This window comes from Schistocerca americana, chromosome X (genome assembly GCF_021461395.2).
Source record: "Schistocerca americana isolate TAMUIC-IGC-003095 chromosome X, iqSchAmer2.1, whole genome shotgun sequence".
Taxonomy (NCBI): domain Eukaryota; kingdom Metazoa; phylum Arthropoda; class Insecta; order Orthoptera; family Acrididae; genus Schistocerca; species Schistocerca americana.
Window position 1 is genome coordinate 268,052,433 of NC_060130.1, and position 16,667 is coordinate 268,069,099.

The following is a 16,667-nucleotide window of genomic DNA, read 5'->3' on the forward strand; positions in this document are numbered from 1 at the left end:
GACACCATTATTTGACAAGGCCGTAAGGGGATGTAGACTACCCTTGCCTGAAATCCATCTTATTGATTCCCAAACGCATGCAGCAGAAGTGGACTGATTAATGGAAATCATGAATTCCCTCCAGGAAGTCCTCTTCCGTTCTTTGCTCACTCGCCTTGCATGTGCTCTCACAGACCTGAAGACATGAAGATTGTCTGTAGTTGGACACCATTTGAAGTTCCAAAGAGCTGCCCGTCTGGCCCTGATTGCCAATCGACAGTCGTCATTCCAGCAAGGTACAGGCCGTCGTCAGAGGTGGTTACTAGACCTGGGGAAGGCCTCTGCGGCACCCCTTTGGATCTCATGAGTGATATGGGCCACTGCCTCTTGTGCGCAATCCTTTCATTTAAAAATAGCCTGTCAACTGTACTGTAACCAATTTGCCCTTTGTATCATCCACCTGCGTGGTCTCCTGCTGGTCACTGTCCTAGACAGCAGACAAATCCACACTGGGAAGTGGTCACTAGAATGTAAATCTGGAGCCATTTCCCACTTAACTGAATCTGCAATAGCTGAGGAACAAAAGCAAAGATCAATAGCTGAAAAAGACCCAGTAGCTGTGGAAAAGTGAGTCATCTGTACCGCATTCAGAAGGCAGATATCTTCAGAATGGCGAGTTGCTCGATCAGCCGACCCCTGGATACAGCTGATTTTGTCAGCTGAACTAACATCTGTTATTGGAAAGGCTATACGGTCAGTTTTGATGTGTTCTTACTAATCATTAAACATTCGATACAATGAAGGAGGAAGAGATTAGTGTTCAACATCCCACTGACAATGAGGTCATTGGAGACAGAAAAAGCTCTGATTAGGGAAAGATGCAGCAGGAAATCAGCCACACCCTTTCAAAGGAACCATCCCGGCATTTGACTTAAGCGATTTAGGAAACTCACGGAAAACCTAAATCAGGAGGGCTGGACATGGGTTTTAACAGTCACTGTCCTGAATGCGAGTCCAGTGTGCTAACCACTGTGCTACCCCGCTTGGTACACATCAAAGGACAACACTAGTGATTGGCTAGAAAAAGACAAGGTCAGCCCTCACAGCTTTACATCTGCCAGTATCTCTTCTATAGACTTCAGAAAGATTTTTCCACATGTTTAATTGGACTAACACTCCCAGGTATGCACTGTTTTCAAACTTCCTGGAATATTAGAACTGTGTCAGACTGGGATCCGAATCTACTACGTATGCAGGAGTGTGAAGTTCAAGGGTAGGTAAGAGGTACTGAGCAGAAGTAGAGCTATGAGGGAGAGTCATTTTAAGGCTTCCAACTGCTTTAGCTATGACTGACAACACTATCATTATTTCACATTGTCACATCCAGGAATTTTACCACCAGATGATGTACAGCTATGGATCAGTAGTCCACTGGTAAGTTTGCTGCATGTTTATATTTAATGAAGTTGAAAACTTAATTTTTTTTATTTAAGTACTTGCTTTTATGTCTACATGGTTAAAGCCCTGTCAAGGATCAGTGGGCATTTGTGCAGTCTTGTGGTTGACACTGTACATACAACTGTAATTTGCAGAAAGTATGTTGCAGCTGGTACTACACATTAAGTTGCTACTACAAATTGTGAACAGTACAATCTTGTCATAACTGCCTCTGTCTCTCTTGAAAAATAACACTATCTCATGTAACATACTCCATCCTGTCAGGCAAGAATTAAACAGTCACAACTAAGGGCTCCTTATGAAAGAAGAATACTCCACTGCAGAGTGAAAGATTCGTTCTAGTTGGGAAATTAGAGTTTGTCAATGGTCCTGACTGTAATGTAGTGCAATATACTGCAGATAGAAGCAGTATTCCAATAAAGAGAGAGAGAGAGAGAGAGAGAGAGAGAGAGAGAGAGAGAGAGAGAAATTTGAATTCTTACAAGAATTTACCAAGGGTAAATATGCAGAACTCTGTATTTTGAACAGAGGCATACAATTTCACAAGACTATATCTTCTATATGAATTACGACAGACACTTGCAGCAAGTTTTAACATACGTATCAAAACAAATTCTACCTTGGCATCAGTATTAAGTTACTGCCAGAGGCCTCCCTGGTACAATTAGCTCACGTGTTCATTACCCAATGTGCACTGAATCTAGACAGCAATAATATGGCAAGAAAAGGCTGTTTTGCATTCCTTATTTTAACAGCAGCATTTCAGTTACAACCGTGAGGCACTATTTATGTCAAGAGTATGGCACTACATTGGTCATAAGGGGAGTACAGATATCTCACTGCATTAACAACTTCCACAGTAGCTCGATCCGCAGTGATTTTTGTTATTGGGTGGGGATGGGGAGAAAGGGGGTTGTGAAACACTCCATTTATGTGTCTCCAATATATATGAGTGGACTGCAGCATCATATAGCAATCACAAGACATGCTCGCGAAAGTATGAGTTGAGTTTCATTACTGTCTGGATGCTTGTTGTAAGTTCAGTTGGGGAGGAGGAAGGGGAGAGGGAGGGAGGAAGGGGAGAGGGAGCACATTAAAACAATTGTGAAAGGTAAATGAAAACTTTGAACCTAAACTTAATTGTAAGAATTACCACAAGGTATCACACAAAATCACATTTCTTCATGAAAGTAAAAACATATTAGTCCCATGCACAAGTTAAAATTTACCCAATGCATCCTCCTTCATTCGTGTAAGATATAATCTTGTTAAACTATTTTTAAGCACAATGTATATTCAGTGAGGAATCTAATAATATTCCACTATATGTTACAGACTGCTTATACAGGGTGTTACAAAAATGTACGGCCAAACTTTCAGAAAACATTCCTCACACACAAATAAAGAAAAGATGTTATGTGGACATGTGTCTGGAAACAATTTCCATGTTAGAGCTCATTTTAGTTTCGTCAGTATGTACTGTACTTCCTCGATTCACTGCCAGTTGGCCCAATTGAAGGAAGGTAATGTTGACTTCGGTGTTTGTGTTGGCATGCGACTCATTGCTCTACAGTACTAGCATCAAGCACATCAGTACATAGCATCAACAGGTTAGTGTTCACCACGAACGTGGTTTTGCAGTCAGTGCAATGTTTACAAATGCGGAGTTGGCAGATGCCCATTTGATGTATGGATTAGCACATGGCAATAGTAGTGGCGCGGTACGTTTGTATCGAGACAGATTTCCAGAACGAAGGTGTCCTGACAGGAAGATGTTCAAAGCAATTGATCGGCGTCTTAGGGAGCACAGAAAATTCCAGCCTATGACTCGCGACTAGGGAAGACCTAGAACGACGATGACACCTGCAATGGACGAGGCAATTCTTCGTGCAGTTGACGATAACCCTAATGTCAGCGTCAGAGAAGTTGCTGCTGTACAAGGTAACGTTGCCCACGTCACTGTATGGAGAGTGCTACGGGAGAACAAGTTGTTTCCGTACCATGTACAGCATGTGCAGGCACTATCAGCAGCTGATTGGCCTCCACGGGTACACTTCTGCGAATGGTTCGTCCAACAATGTGTCAATCCTCATTTCAGTGCAAATGTTCTCTTTACGGATGAGGCTTCATTCCAATGTGATGAAGTTGTAAATTTTCACAATCAACATGTGTGGGCGGACGAGAATCTGCACGCAATTGTGCAATCACGTCATCAACACAGATTTTCTGTGAACGTTTGGGCAGGCATTGTTGGTGATGTCTTGATTGGGCCCCATGTTCTTCCACCTACGCTCAATGGAGTACGTTATCATGATTTCATACGGGATACTCTACCTGTACTGCTAGAACATGTGCCTTTACAAGTACGACACAACATGTGGTTCATGCACGATGGAGCTCCTGCACATTTCAGTCGAAGTGTTTGTACGCTTCTCAACAACAGATTCGGTGACCGATGGATTGGTAGAGGCGGACCAATTCCATGGCCTCCATGCTCTCCTGACCCTCTTGACTTTCATTCATGGGGGCATTTGAAAGCTCTTGTCTACGCAACCCTGGTACCAAATGTAGAGACTCTTCGTGCTCGTATTGTGGATGGCTGTGATACAATACGCCATTCTCCAGGGCTGCATCAGCACATCAGGGATTCCATGCGACAGAGGGCGGATGCATGTATCCTCGCTAACGGAGGACATTTTGAACATTTCCTGTAACAAAGTGTTTGAAGTCACGCTGGTACGTTCTGTTGCTGTGTGTTTCCATTCCATGATTAATGTGATTTGAAGAGAAGTAATAAATGAGCTCTAACATGGAAAGTAAGCGTTTCCAGACACATGTCCGCATAACATATTTTCTTTCTTTGTGTGTGAGGAATGTTTCGTGATAGTTTGGCCGTATCTTTTTGTAACACCCTGTATAAAGGCAACTCAGATTATTCCAAATGTATGTGAGTATAAGAACACCACTCCTTCAACAATCTAGTAATGCAACAACTTATTGATGAAGCCCATTGTATAAGAAAATACTGAACGGCTAATAAAGATTCTTATTCTTATTCTTAAAATAGAAAGAACCCTTAGCATACAGTAAATTTAAATTACATTACATTACAAATGCTTAATAAGTCTCTCAGATCATCAATATACATTTATGAGGATATTTTCCCAAAACTGAAATGAATAATGTTATCAGCTTCTTTTACGTTATAAAACATGTAAGCAATGAAGTACTAAGATTAAGGTTAATGTATAGCACACAACAATATCATCAGGGATAAGAAATAAGCTCCAATGGTTCCGAAATGAGAAAAGAAATGTACAATGTCCTTCGCAAAGGGATGATCCAGGCATTTGCTACAGTTTATTAAAACAATGGCAACCCTAAATCTCGCTATCCAAATGGAGATTCAAAAATCCCCTCTTTGCAAATGAGAGTCCAGTGTCTTTACCACTGCACCACTTCCATCCGTAAAACACATAAGCACTAGCAACACAAACTGATTCGAGTGCTCCCAGGGATATAACACTGGAGACAGATCTCGGGCTTACACAATGAAATGTATCTTATTCATGATGAGTTGCTTTCTTCCACATCATTGTTCTATCTGCAGTATCTTTTGTTTCAGGGTTCTGACATTCAGTTAACCTGCTGCTCTTTTACATCATACTTCTTATCAATACTTTTTTCCCCTTTGTTCTTGTTAAAGGAATGACTCTTTCAGAGCTTGAGTGTGTTGTTCTGCGGTTTCATGTTGGAATTAATCTTGCACCAGTTCTGGTAGTTAACTTTTTAGCTATCACCAATGTGAGGCGCGCACACACACACACACACACACACACACACACACACACACACACACACACACTATTAGTGCTACACAGATGTGTCCAAATAAGCACTACTTACCCATTGAACTAATATCCCCAGCACTTCCCACTTTGTGTATATGAGTTGAGGGTGCATTAGGCGGCCCACCCGATTGAGTTCCACCGCCTTCCGAGTCATCATCCCACTCATCATCCCAGTAATCATTTCCTTCAAATGACTGTAAAAGAAAGATATAGACCCAATTATGGGTTTTACTTTTTCAAAACTACATCCACATTGAAACACACACTTACGGAAACTTGTGTGTTTATATGACACAGCTTTGAGTCCTGTATGATTAACACAATCAATAAAAGAATCACTTCATTTTAATCATAGCAACAGAAGCACATTGAGCAAATAAAATGTGACATCATAGAACTGAAAATATAACTACTCATCAGTTAATCATAATAATGAAAATTGAGTAAAATTTTCATATGCAAAGAATGTCTTACCTTACAATCTCTAAGAAATAATTAAAACAGGAATTTTAAATCCAAAAGGTGGTAAACGAAGTCCCTTAACACAGTTATCACAAACTCACAGCACAAAAAATTTAAGACTGGATTTCAGTGCTTTTTAGATTGAAAGCTAAATTTGAGCATAGAAACAAAATAACTGCACAGGTCTCAAAATTTGCTGAAATTTCTTTACAGTTTCACTAAGTATTGTTAATCCAAGAGGTATTACAGAGCAGATTTTATCTTACCACTGATATATGACTAATGATACTGATAATCCTAAAGCATACGCAACTTTATTAACACAATTCAGAAAGTATTATCTAACTGGGCATATACAGGGTGATCAATTTTTAACACAACTGCTTTCGTAGTGTACAGGTGGGTGGTGGGCCGGTTGCTTCACCCACAGTATGGGTGACAGGAGGTCTGCAGTAAATACAGTTCGTCGCATCATTTATTTCTAATATATGAAAAGTAACACTTAAAAATAAAAGTGCTCATGTAGAGCTTCTAAGGAAACTGCTCAAGTCAGAGTAACAAAGAAGCCCTAAGTTGTTAGTGATAACTAACTATCTAAACATGTCACGTATTTCCTGCAACAATAAGTTGATTGCATGTGCTGTCGCAGAGTTCTGCTGAAACGATGTGAAAACATTTTTTCTCAGTTAATTCGGGGGAGGAGGGTGGGTGGGTGGGTGGGTGGGTGGGTGGGGGGGGGAGGCCCCAAAATGTTTCCACATATCTCTATTCCTGGAAGAAAAAATAAACTGGGCCTATTACACTCTCACCACTAAACCACTAATAGCACACCACACTCCTATTTTTCATCACGCAGGGGTGCCTCGCATATTATATTCAGCTTTTCAGAACACCAATAATAGTTCTGTGAATTAATGTATTCATTTCCGTAGAACCACGATTTGTCTGAAACTAACGATAGGTGAGGGTCAATTTCTCCATCATACACCCTGTGCAAAATCCATTTCAAAACCGAATATTATTATTATTTTTTTTTTATTTTTTTTTGCAGAGTCAGCCAGTTTAAGGACGTGCATTGCAGTTATTTTAGAGAGGTGTAATTTCAGTAACTTTGTAGCCATTTGGACACAGCCATAGGAAATTCCCATTTGCTGAAAATATGTCTAATTGATTTTCTAGGAGACCTTTTACAGAGCATGCCCAACATTACCCAGAGTTTCTGCTGTGTGGACTGTACACAATTATCTATATTTCCTCTCAAGAACTCTTCCTGTCTCATGTAACTTATTTATCAATCAATGAATCATACTCTGACTAGAAACTTTAATGCTCTCCCTCTCCCTCTCTCTCTCTCTCTCTCTCTCTCTCTCTCTCTCTCTCTCTCTCTCTACCCTTTCACAAACAGAATACCTGTATTTTGCCATTTCACTTTACACACTTTCACTCAATACACAGTATTGTGGCACCTAATAAACACGTGCTATCAGTACAAATAAGGGCTTGTCATGGAGGTATTCAGTCCAGAGACTGGTTTGATGCAGCTCTCCACACTACTCTATCCTGTGCAAGGTGGTTCATCTCCCAGTACCTACTGCAACCTTCATCCTTCTGAATCTGTTTAGTGTATTCATCTCTTGGTCTCCCTCTACGATTTTTACCCTCCACGCTGCCCTCCCATACTAAATTGGTGATCCCTTGATGCCTCAGAATATGCCCTACCAACCGATCCCTTCTTCTAGTCAAGTTGTGCCACAAACTTCTCTTCTCCCCAATCCTATTCAATACCTCCTCATTAGTTATGTGATCTACCCATCTGATCTTCAGCATTCTTCTGTAGCACCACATTTCGAAAGCTTCTATTCTCTTCTTGTCCAAACTAGTTATCGTCCATGTTTCACTTCCATACATGGCTACACTCCATACAAATACCTTCAGAAACGGCTTCCTGACACTTAAATCTATACTCAATGTTAACAAATTTCTCTTCTTCAGCATCATTCACAATTGAAAAGTAACCTATTGTCATTCTGTTGGTGCAAAGTCAGCATCCATATTTTATCTAACTTAACATCATCTCTATCAAAATTATTATGGCATTTGTCAATCTGTCTAGCCTCTCTATACGTGCATGAATGATAATGTAGTGTCTTTGCTAAATCTCTCATCTCACTGAATTTTATATTTTGGTTTCCACCTCTGAAAACATGTCCTGCTATGGCCAATTTGTCAGTATGTCCCTGATGGCAGTTCCTTTCATGTTCAGCTAAGTGGGTGTTAATACTCCTTTGTGTCGGTTGACTGACTAGGGGTTGAGGGACTAAACATCAGGGTCATCAGTCCCTCAACCCAGGGGTAGTTCAGCCATAATCTGTGTGGCTGCTTAGTACATGTTCTGATGAAAGTATGTAGGTGCAGTAAGACCAAGGTGTTGTACACAAAGGGTCTTCCAAGGGCTCACCAATGGAGAGAAAAGCACCATCCTGCATCCTACCCTTCCCAACCTGATGAAGGGCAAAGCCAATTACAGGGGAAAGAATGTCTTCAAGCCAGCAGAGTCAGAACAATAGAAGTGAGAAGGCTAACAAGTAATGGACATCATTCAGATCATCAATAATAAAAACAAGAGGAAAGAAATAAGTAAGACAGCAGGTGGGTGAGCACAGGACTCTGCACGCAATGCTGGTCAAAACCAATTAATACAGAGTAAGAGAAACATGGAAGACTGAGCTGGTCAAGGAGGCTAACCTGAAGGTAGCTTAAAATCCCATATCTGGAGAGGGAAAACCACACCAACAACAGAGATGTCCGGCAGTATTTCACACAAATAATTCAGAAGACCATTTTTAGCATGGAGGGCCAGATGAAGAGGGCATTCCATCAGGATATGAGCTACTGTCGAATGCTCCACAGCTACAATGTGGGGGTTGCTTGTTACGTAAAATAAAAATATCAGTTAGCCTGGTATGACAAATGTGGAGGTGACAAAGCATTGTCGTTTCCTTCTAGGAGGAATGGAGGAAGAATGCCATGCAGTAGTAGTCTCCTTGATAGTGCAGAGTTTACTAGTGGTGGCAGCAGCCAAACAGATGTCATTCCATCTCTGAGTGGAGGGGGTAGGGGGTGAGTGGGGAGAAAAAAAAAGATTATATATATATATGCATATATATATGCATGGGAGGGGGGCAGGGGGGGCGAATAATCGCTCCTCTAGCCAAACGGTCATACAGTTCATTCCCTGGGATACCCACATGACTTGCGACCCAGATAAGGACAACTGAGCAGTCAGTATAACCAAGTTCAGAGAGAAGGTGATGAATAATGGAGATCATTGAGTGACACGTGTAACACTGCTCAATGGCCTAAGGACTAATCATTGAGTCACTACATATTAACATTTGCCGTCCACACATATCTTAACAAATTTATTTCCTTTGGTGCCAGCAGCATTAATTCAGATTACCTGGCTTGTTCCCAGCCGTTCCTGACACTGGGAGATTATAAATTGTTCAGTTTTACTAATCTCATCATTAGTTCTCGTAAGTTCTCAATCCTTTTTCCCTACTTTCATGATATTTTGAAGATATACATACGTAAATAAATATAAGATTTGTTTTGTTTCATATATTTGTTTATTTGCATTGCCTTTGGTACTTAGCATTTCTCTTTCATACGATATGCAGCAAAACAGTCTCCAAGATGTAACGCAACTCCACAAGACTTGCACATTAAGTTTTTTGTTGTTCTTTTTTGTTTTTGGAACATACATGGCAGTTTCTTCATTTTCATTTATTCATTTCAGAAAAAAGTATTAGTTAGTGTTGCTTTATGTGACCGGAAAGCCTGTCAACCAGGTCATGATGTGACGTATGCGATGTAATGGCAACCTCAGAGTTTTGCTCAGAAGCAGGTACATGGTCTTTTTGACCATTTTATAGTTTTTCAGTATATAGGGTAATAACAGAAATATTGGTCTATCCAATGCACTCCTTTCATGTATTTGTTGTATTCTAATACACTTTCAGGTTTTTTTTATTGTGTAATTGGTTTTCCCACACTTTCTTTGAGTGTCAGTCGAAGTGGCATTATATATTGTAGACATCATTAGTATCGTTATAGTTTTCGAAGCTCTCCATACCTGCGCGAGTACTTCACCTTTCCACTGATGACACGCTTCAAACACATTGACTTTTGCGAGCTTTAATTTTTCCGGAAATGCTATATTTTGTCGTATTGTTCCACAAACTAATTTTCATTTCAAGTAACTTTTCTGCAAGTCTACACTGTTATAATAATTATCCATGTAGAGGTGATGGCAATTTCCATAAGAAGGTGTCAATAGTTCCATCAATGTTTTTGCTGAAGGTTGTCCAGCACCGGAATATATCTTGAATGAGGAAATGTATCCCACATTTCGTAATTTTCAACAGATTGCAAACTTTAAAAATTAAATGTCCACACCACGGTATAATTCCTTCATCAGTTGAGATGTTTTGACTTAGATTAAAAGTCTGATTAAACTTTTTGGAAAAATAATCAATTACAAATTGCACTTTGAAAAGCTGGTCGGCATTATCCAGTTTATTATTGTTGTCGGAAAAACGTAAAAATAATAATATTTGTCTGAATTGGTTGCAGGATATCGTTTTGCGAAATATCGGTGTGTCTATCAACAGATTTGTTGACCAATAAACATTGATCATAATTTTTTTACAATTCACATAAGGATAGCAAGCCTAAACCATTTTCTAAGTTCGGGTCCCATAACGTCGACGAATTTCGCATTTTTTATCCAGTTTCCTTCTACTGTAATTTTGACTGTAGTACTTGTTGGCTTCTTTGCTAATATATTCACATAGATCATTCCAAATATATAACTACAGTATCTTCTATTCTCTGTGTGTCTTTGGGAAATATGTTTGCACCTGGATATCCTTCAAATTTATTATTGATCCTCGGTAAATCAAAGTCTGAGGAGGAGGGGGAGGGGGAGGAGGGGGAAGGGGGTTGCATGAAAAAGTACAAGGAGTACATTCCAGGGAGGAGAGGCAGAGATCCTAGCAGAGGGCTGTGAGGCACATTCCAAGTAGTAATCCCACCCAAGAGCAAGTGTCAGGAGGTCAAAACCCCAGATATGCAAAAAGAATGGGATACTATGGAGGATCAGGAAACTGTTGAATGGGGACTACACAAGAGACCAAGAATTGGTACCGTCACAACTGAAGAGATAGGATACTCACTTTGGGAAGGAGACACTCAATGGGACTAGTTCAAAAGATGCCAGTTGCCAGATGAACTCCATAATGATGTACCATGTCTAAGAATTTCAAATCTTAAGGTGCCACTGAGGCATAAGCCAGGGAACCATAGTCCAGTTATGAAGTGTCCAAGTCTTGTAAATATGGAGAAGATTAGCACAATCTGCACCCATAGGATATGTGCAAGGAAACACATAGCGTTAAGCTTCCACATGCAGTTAGTATTCAGTTGATGAACATAGGGCAGCCAAGTCAGTTTTTTTATCAAAAAGAAAGCCCAAAAAACAGGACTGTGCAAAAACTTCCACATGCTGGGTACCCAAGTAGAGTTCAGGGACAGGATGATAAGTGATATTATGACAGAAATGCACGAGCTGCACTTCTGCAGGAGAGAAATGGCAACCACAGGAAAGGGGCCACCCAGAGGCCCATCAGATGACACCTACGTGTTGGCATTCAACCACGGCCGAGTGGAAGCTATACAAAGTGCAAATATTGTTGACATACAGTGCAGGGGAGCCAGCAGCCCCCACAGAGGTGTCACCGGCACACTGACGACAATGAGAAAGCGTGACATGTGCATGCACGCACGAAGGCCTCATGAGCCAGCCGAGTCTGCTCACATTTGGCAAGTTGATTGCATACAACCTAAAACCATCCCTGACATTCATGATGCGCAGTCCACACAAATCTGACGGGATTGATATTTAATTGATAACTGACCATTTTTCCATCAACATATCTGTGGTCTCCAAACACATATTTTCATAGAAATTTAGGAATGAAACTTAACATAGCCACTCATGTACCCTGTAATGGATCTGGGAGATGTTATTTTTTTACCGTATTTATCGATACCAAATTGTAAATGTTTTCTTATATTTTTTGTCAGAATTTATTATAATTTGCTTTATTATATGTTAATTTACTTATGTTTTTGAGAGTGAAAGCATATTGATTACTATTAGAAAATGTATCGAAGAATAGCAAAGAGACTGATTACAAGTGGAAGCTTGTGTGTTGTGTAAAACATCTTTGACGCTGGAGTCGTCTTTGACTATAGTAAGTCGGCAGCTAACTCTTGGTGTGTGTTGACGGAAGAACAATGTGAAGGTCGCCGTCATAAATAATTTTGAATTATGTTACTATTTTTTTGTATTAACTATAAAAAAGAAATTACATTTGAAGAAATGGTATTTGAAACTCCAAAATGAGGCAAACACGTTGAACCATGTCTTTTCTGCAGCCGACAAAGATGCATTGGGGAATCATACTTAGACAACTGAAGCCAAGACTAATATCGCCTTGCAAACGTCTAATGGAAAAGGTACTGTCACGAAATATGGCAAATTTAAGTAAATAAAAAATAGTGACCATATTTTCAACTTGTGTCTTAGCCGGGATGAAATATTTCAACTGGGGACTGTAGCCGGGATATTGTGTTCACGAGATCTTCAACAGTGCTACGAAGAAGAAAATTTTTGTGTGTTAATACCAGTTTCTTCAGAATGTGCGTTACAGTATTTGTGTTCATCGGGAAGTAAAAGTTTTGAGAAGAAATGTTTCGGCAAAAAATATAATTTTCGACAGAAGAAAATACTTCAAGACTTTTGGTCAACAATCACATGGATGGAAAACGTGGATTTGCAACAGTAGAAGAGTGTTCCAGATAAGTCACAAAACCCTCGTATTTTGTTAAAACAATGTTTTTATCTTGTTTTGTATTGTTGTGTATAAATTTTTGTTCTTCACAACGACTTATGAGATTTTCGAGAGTATTGTGCCTAAAGTAGAAAGTAGTAATTTAATAGACTTCGAACATCAGGACAGGTCAAATGAAACAGAAAGAACCGATCAATTTGATTTAAAAAGTTTTCTTGTAAATTTCACGAAAGAAATTTAACAATCAGTTGACGACAATAAGACTTACTGGGATGAAAAAATTGATAACATTTTGTTGCAAGTCCAAGCAGTCAATACCCAAGTGGGTGATCTTTCGAACAGAGTTTTCTTTTTTTTTTTTGTGGTTTTAGGGCGCACAACTTCAATGGTCATTAGCGCCCTGACTACTCTAAGAATGCACCGCGAGGCACAAGTTGACCACAACAACTAAAAGGGTAAACACGATAAAAGACAGACTGACAGGCATAGGATTAAAAAACAGCATCATCAAATGTCCTTAGCGAGGTTTGTCAAATTGATAAAACGAAGAACACGAGCAGCTGCTTGTGGGTCATCCGCTAAAATGGCATCGAAAGTATTTGGCAGGTTAAGATCGAGGCGCAGTGTGTTAAGATCTGGACAGGACATTAAAATGTGTAACCATCAGCAAGTGCCCACATGGGCAGAACGGCGCCGGCGCAGCCGTCAGCAGATGGCGATGGCTGAACCGGCAGTGTCCAATGCGTAACCGGCCCAAAACGACCTCCTCCCGCCGAGAAGGGCGTGAGGAGGACGTCCAAGCCACGGGAAGAGGTTTTAAGGCCCGAAGCTTGTTGTCGGTAAGTGCAGCCCAATCGGCATGCCACAGAGATAAGATGCGCCGACAAATCACCCTGCTAAAATCGGACGAAGGGACACAACAAGAAGCTGTCCGAGGCTGGAGGACCGCAGCCTTGGCCGCGGCATCTGCAGCTTCGTTCCCAGGGATACCGACATGGCCAGGAACCCACATAAAGCTAACTGGAGAACCGACGTCCACCAGCTGCTGAAGAGAGCGTTGGATCCGGTGTACGAAAGGGTGAACCGGGTACGGATCACTGAGGCTCTGGATGGCGCTCAGAGAATCTGAGCAGATGACATAAGCAGAATGTCGGTGGCGGCAGATGTAAAGAACAGCCTGGTAGAGGGCAAAGAGCTCAGCTGTGAAGACCGAACAATGGCCATGGAGCCGGTATTTGAAACTTTGTGCCTCGACAATAAAGGAACACCCGACCCCGTCATTGGTCTTAGAGCCATCTGTATAAATGAAAGTCATGTCGATGAACTTCGAACGAAGTTCCAAAAAACGGGAGTGGTAGACCGAACCGGGGGTGACCTCTTTTGGGAGTGAGCTGAGGTCAAGGTGAACGCGGACCTGAGCCTGGAGCCAAGGTGGCGTGCGGCTCTCGCCCACTCGAAAGGTTGCAGGGAGTGAAAAATTAAGGTGTTGAAGGAGGCGACGAAAGCGAACTCCAGGGGGTAGCAGGGCAGAGACATACAACCCGTATTGACGGTCAAGAGAGTCGTCAAAAAAGGAACGATAAGACGGATGGTCGGGCATTGACAGTAGCCGACAGGCATACCGACAAAGCAGTATATCGCGCCGGTAGGCGAGTGGCAATTCGCCAGCGTCAGCATGAAGACTCTCTACGGGACTGGTATAAAATGCTCCGATCGCAAGTCGTAAACCCCGATGTTGTATGGAGTTGAGGCGGCGTAAGATGGATGGCCGTGCAGAGGAGTATACGAAGCTCCCATAATCCAGCTTGGAGCGGACGATCGACCGATATAGACGAAGTAGGATGGTTCGATCCGCTCCCCACGACATACCACTGAGAACACGGAGGACATTTAAAGAACGGGTACAACGGGCGGCCAAATATGACCCATGTGGAGACCAGCTAAGTTTCCTGTCAAATGTAAGGCCTAAAAATTTGGTTGTCTCCACGATTGGGAGAGCAACGGGACCGAGTCGTAAGGACGGTGGGAGAAACTCTTTGTAGCGCCAGAAGTTAATACAGACCGTCTTCTCGGCAGAAAAACGGAAGCCATTGGAGACACTCCAGGAGTAAAGACGGTCAAGAGAACGCTGAAGACAGCGCTCCAGGACACGTGTACACTGCGCGCTGCAATAGATGGTAAAATCGTCCACGAAAAGGGAGCCTGATACATCAGCTGGGAGGCAATCCATTATTGGATTGATCGCGATGGCGAAGAGAGCGACGCTCAAAACTGAGCCCTGTGGCACCCCATTCTCCTGGCGAAAGGTGTCGGACAGGACAGAACCCACACGTACCCTGAACTGTCGATCCATTAAAAAGGAACGAATAAAAAGAGGGAGGCGACCGCGAAGGCCCCATGTATGCATGGTGCGGAGAATGCCCGCCTTCCAACAGGTGTCGTAAGCCTTCTCCAAATCAAAGAACACAGCCACGGTCGGGCGCTTCCGCAAGAAGTTATTCATAATGAAGGTCGACAAGGTAACCAGATGGTCAACAGCAGAGCGGCGCCTACGAAATCCACATTGTACATTGGTAAGTAGGCGTCGAGACTCGAGCAGCCAAACCAATCGAGAGTTAACCATTCGCTCCATCACTTTACAGACACAGCTGGTAAGCGAGATAGGTCGATAACTGGAAGGCAAGTGCTTGTCCTTCCCCGGCTTAGGAATCGGGACAACAATAGACTCACGCCAGCATGCGGGAACATGTCCCTCAATCCAGATGCGATTGTATGTACAAAGAAGAAAACCTTTACCCGCAGGAGAAAGGTTCTTCAGCATCTGAATATGAATAGAATCTGGCCCTGGAGCAGAGGACCGTGATCGGCCAAGTGCGTTTTCGAGTTCCCGCATGGTGAATGGGGCATTATAACTTTCACAATTCGAGGAGCGGAAGTTAGGTGGCCTAGCCTCCTCTGCCTGTTTGCGGGGGAGGAAGGCAGGGTGGTAATGAGCGGAGCTCGAAACCTCTGCGAAAAAGCGGCCGAAGGCATTGGAGACAGCCTCAGGGGCCACAAGGACGTCATTCGCGACCTTCAAGCCAGAAACTGGTGAGTGGACCTTAGTGCCAGATAGCCGGCGCAGGCTACCCCAGACAACAGAAGAAGGAGTAAAACTGTTGAAGGTGCTTGTGAAAGCAGCCCAGCTGGCTTTCTTGCTTTCTTTGATAATACAACGACACTGAGCACGTAATCGTTTATAATTGATACAATTCGCCACTGTAGGGTGGCGTTTAAATGTGCGTAAAGCACGTCGACGAGCACGTAAAGCGTCTCTACATGCTGCGGTCCACCAGGGGACCGGTACGCGACGTGGAGAAGAAGGAGGGTGAGGGATGGAATATTCAGCAGCAGCGAGAATGACTTCCGTGAGGTGTGCGACCTGACGATCGCAGCTTGTAAAGGTTTGATCCTGAAAGGTCGCCCTGGAAGAGAAGAGCCCCCAGTCTGCCTTGGAGATGGTCCAATTAGAGAAGCACGGAGAGGGGGTATGCTGCAGGAGATGGATAACACACGGGAAGTGGTCGCTCGAATATGTATCAGAAAGTGCATACCACTCAAACCGGCGTGCAAGTTGGGGAGTACATATAGAGAGGTCTAAATGGGAATAGGTGTGAGATGTGTCCGAAAGAAAAGTAGGGGCGCCAGTATTGAGGCAGACAAGATCGAGCTGGTTGAAAAGGTCTGCTAACAAGGAGCCCCTCGGGCAGGATGCTGGAGAGCCCCAAAGGGGATGGTGGGCATTGAAGTCTCCAGTTAACAAAAATGGTGCAGGTAGCTGAGCAATAAGTTGCATCACGTCTGCCCTGGTAACGGCAGATGACGATGGAGTGTAAACAGTACAAAAGGAAAACGTAAAAGTGGGGAGAGTAATGCGGATGGCAACTGCCTGCAGGCCGGTGTGCAACGTGATGGGATCGTAGTAAATATCATCCCGGACCAGCAACATAACCCCTCCATG

General features: G+C 42.5%; 1 protein-coding gene across 2 annotated transcripts in view; it reads right to left on the reverse strand.

Annotated features, from left to right (window-relative positions):
• LOC124555072 (sorting nexin lst-4) overlaps positions 1-16,667 on the reverse strand; it is a 103,613-nt gene that overhangs the window by 49,050 nt on the left and 37,896 nt on the right. For both annotated transcript variants that reach the window (XM_047128859.1, XM_047128858.1), the window contains exon 4: positions 5,344-5,482. In XM_047128859.1, the coding sequence (XP_046984815.1) occupies positions 5,344-5,482 (139 nt within the window). The remainder of the gene's footprint in view (positions 1-5,343; positions 5,483-16,667) is intronic.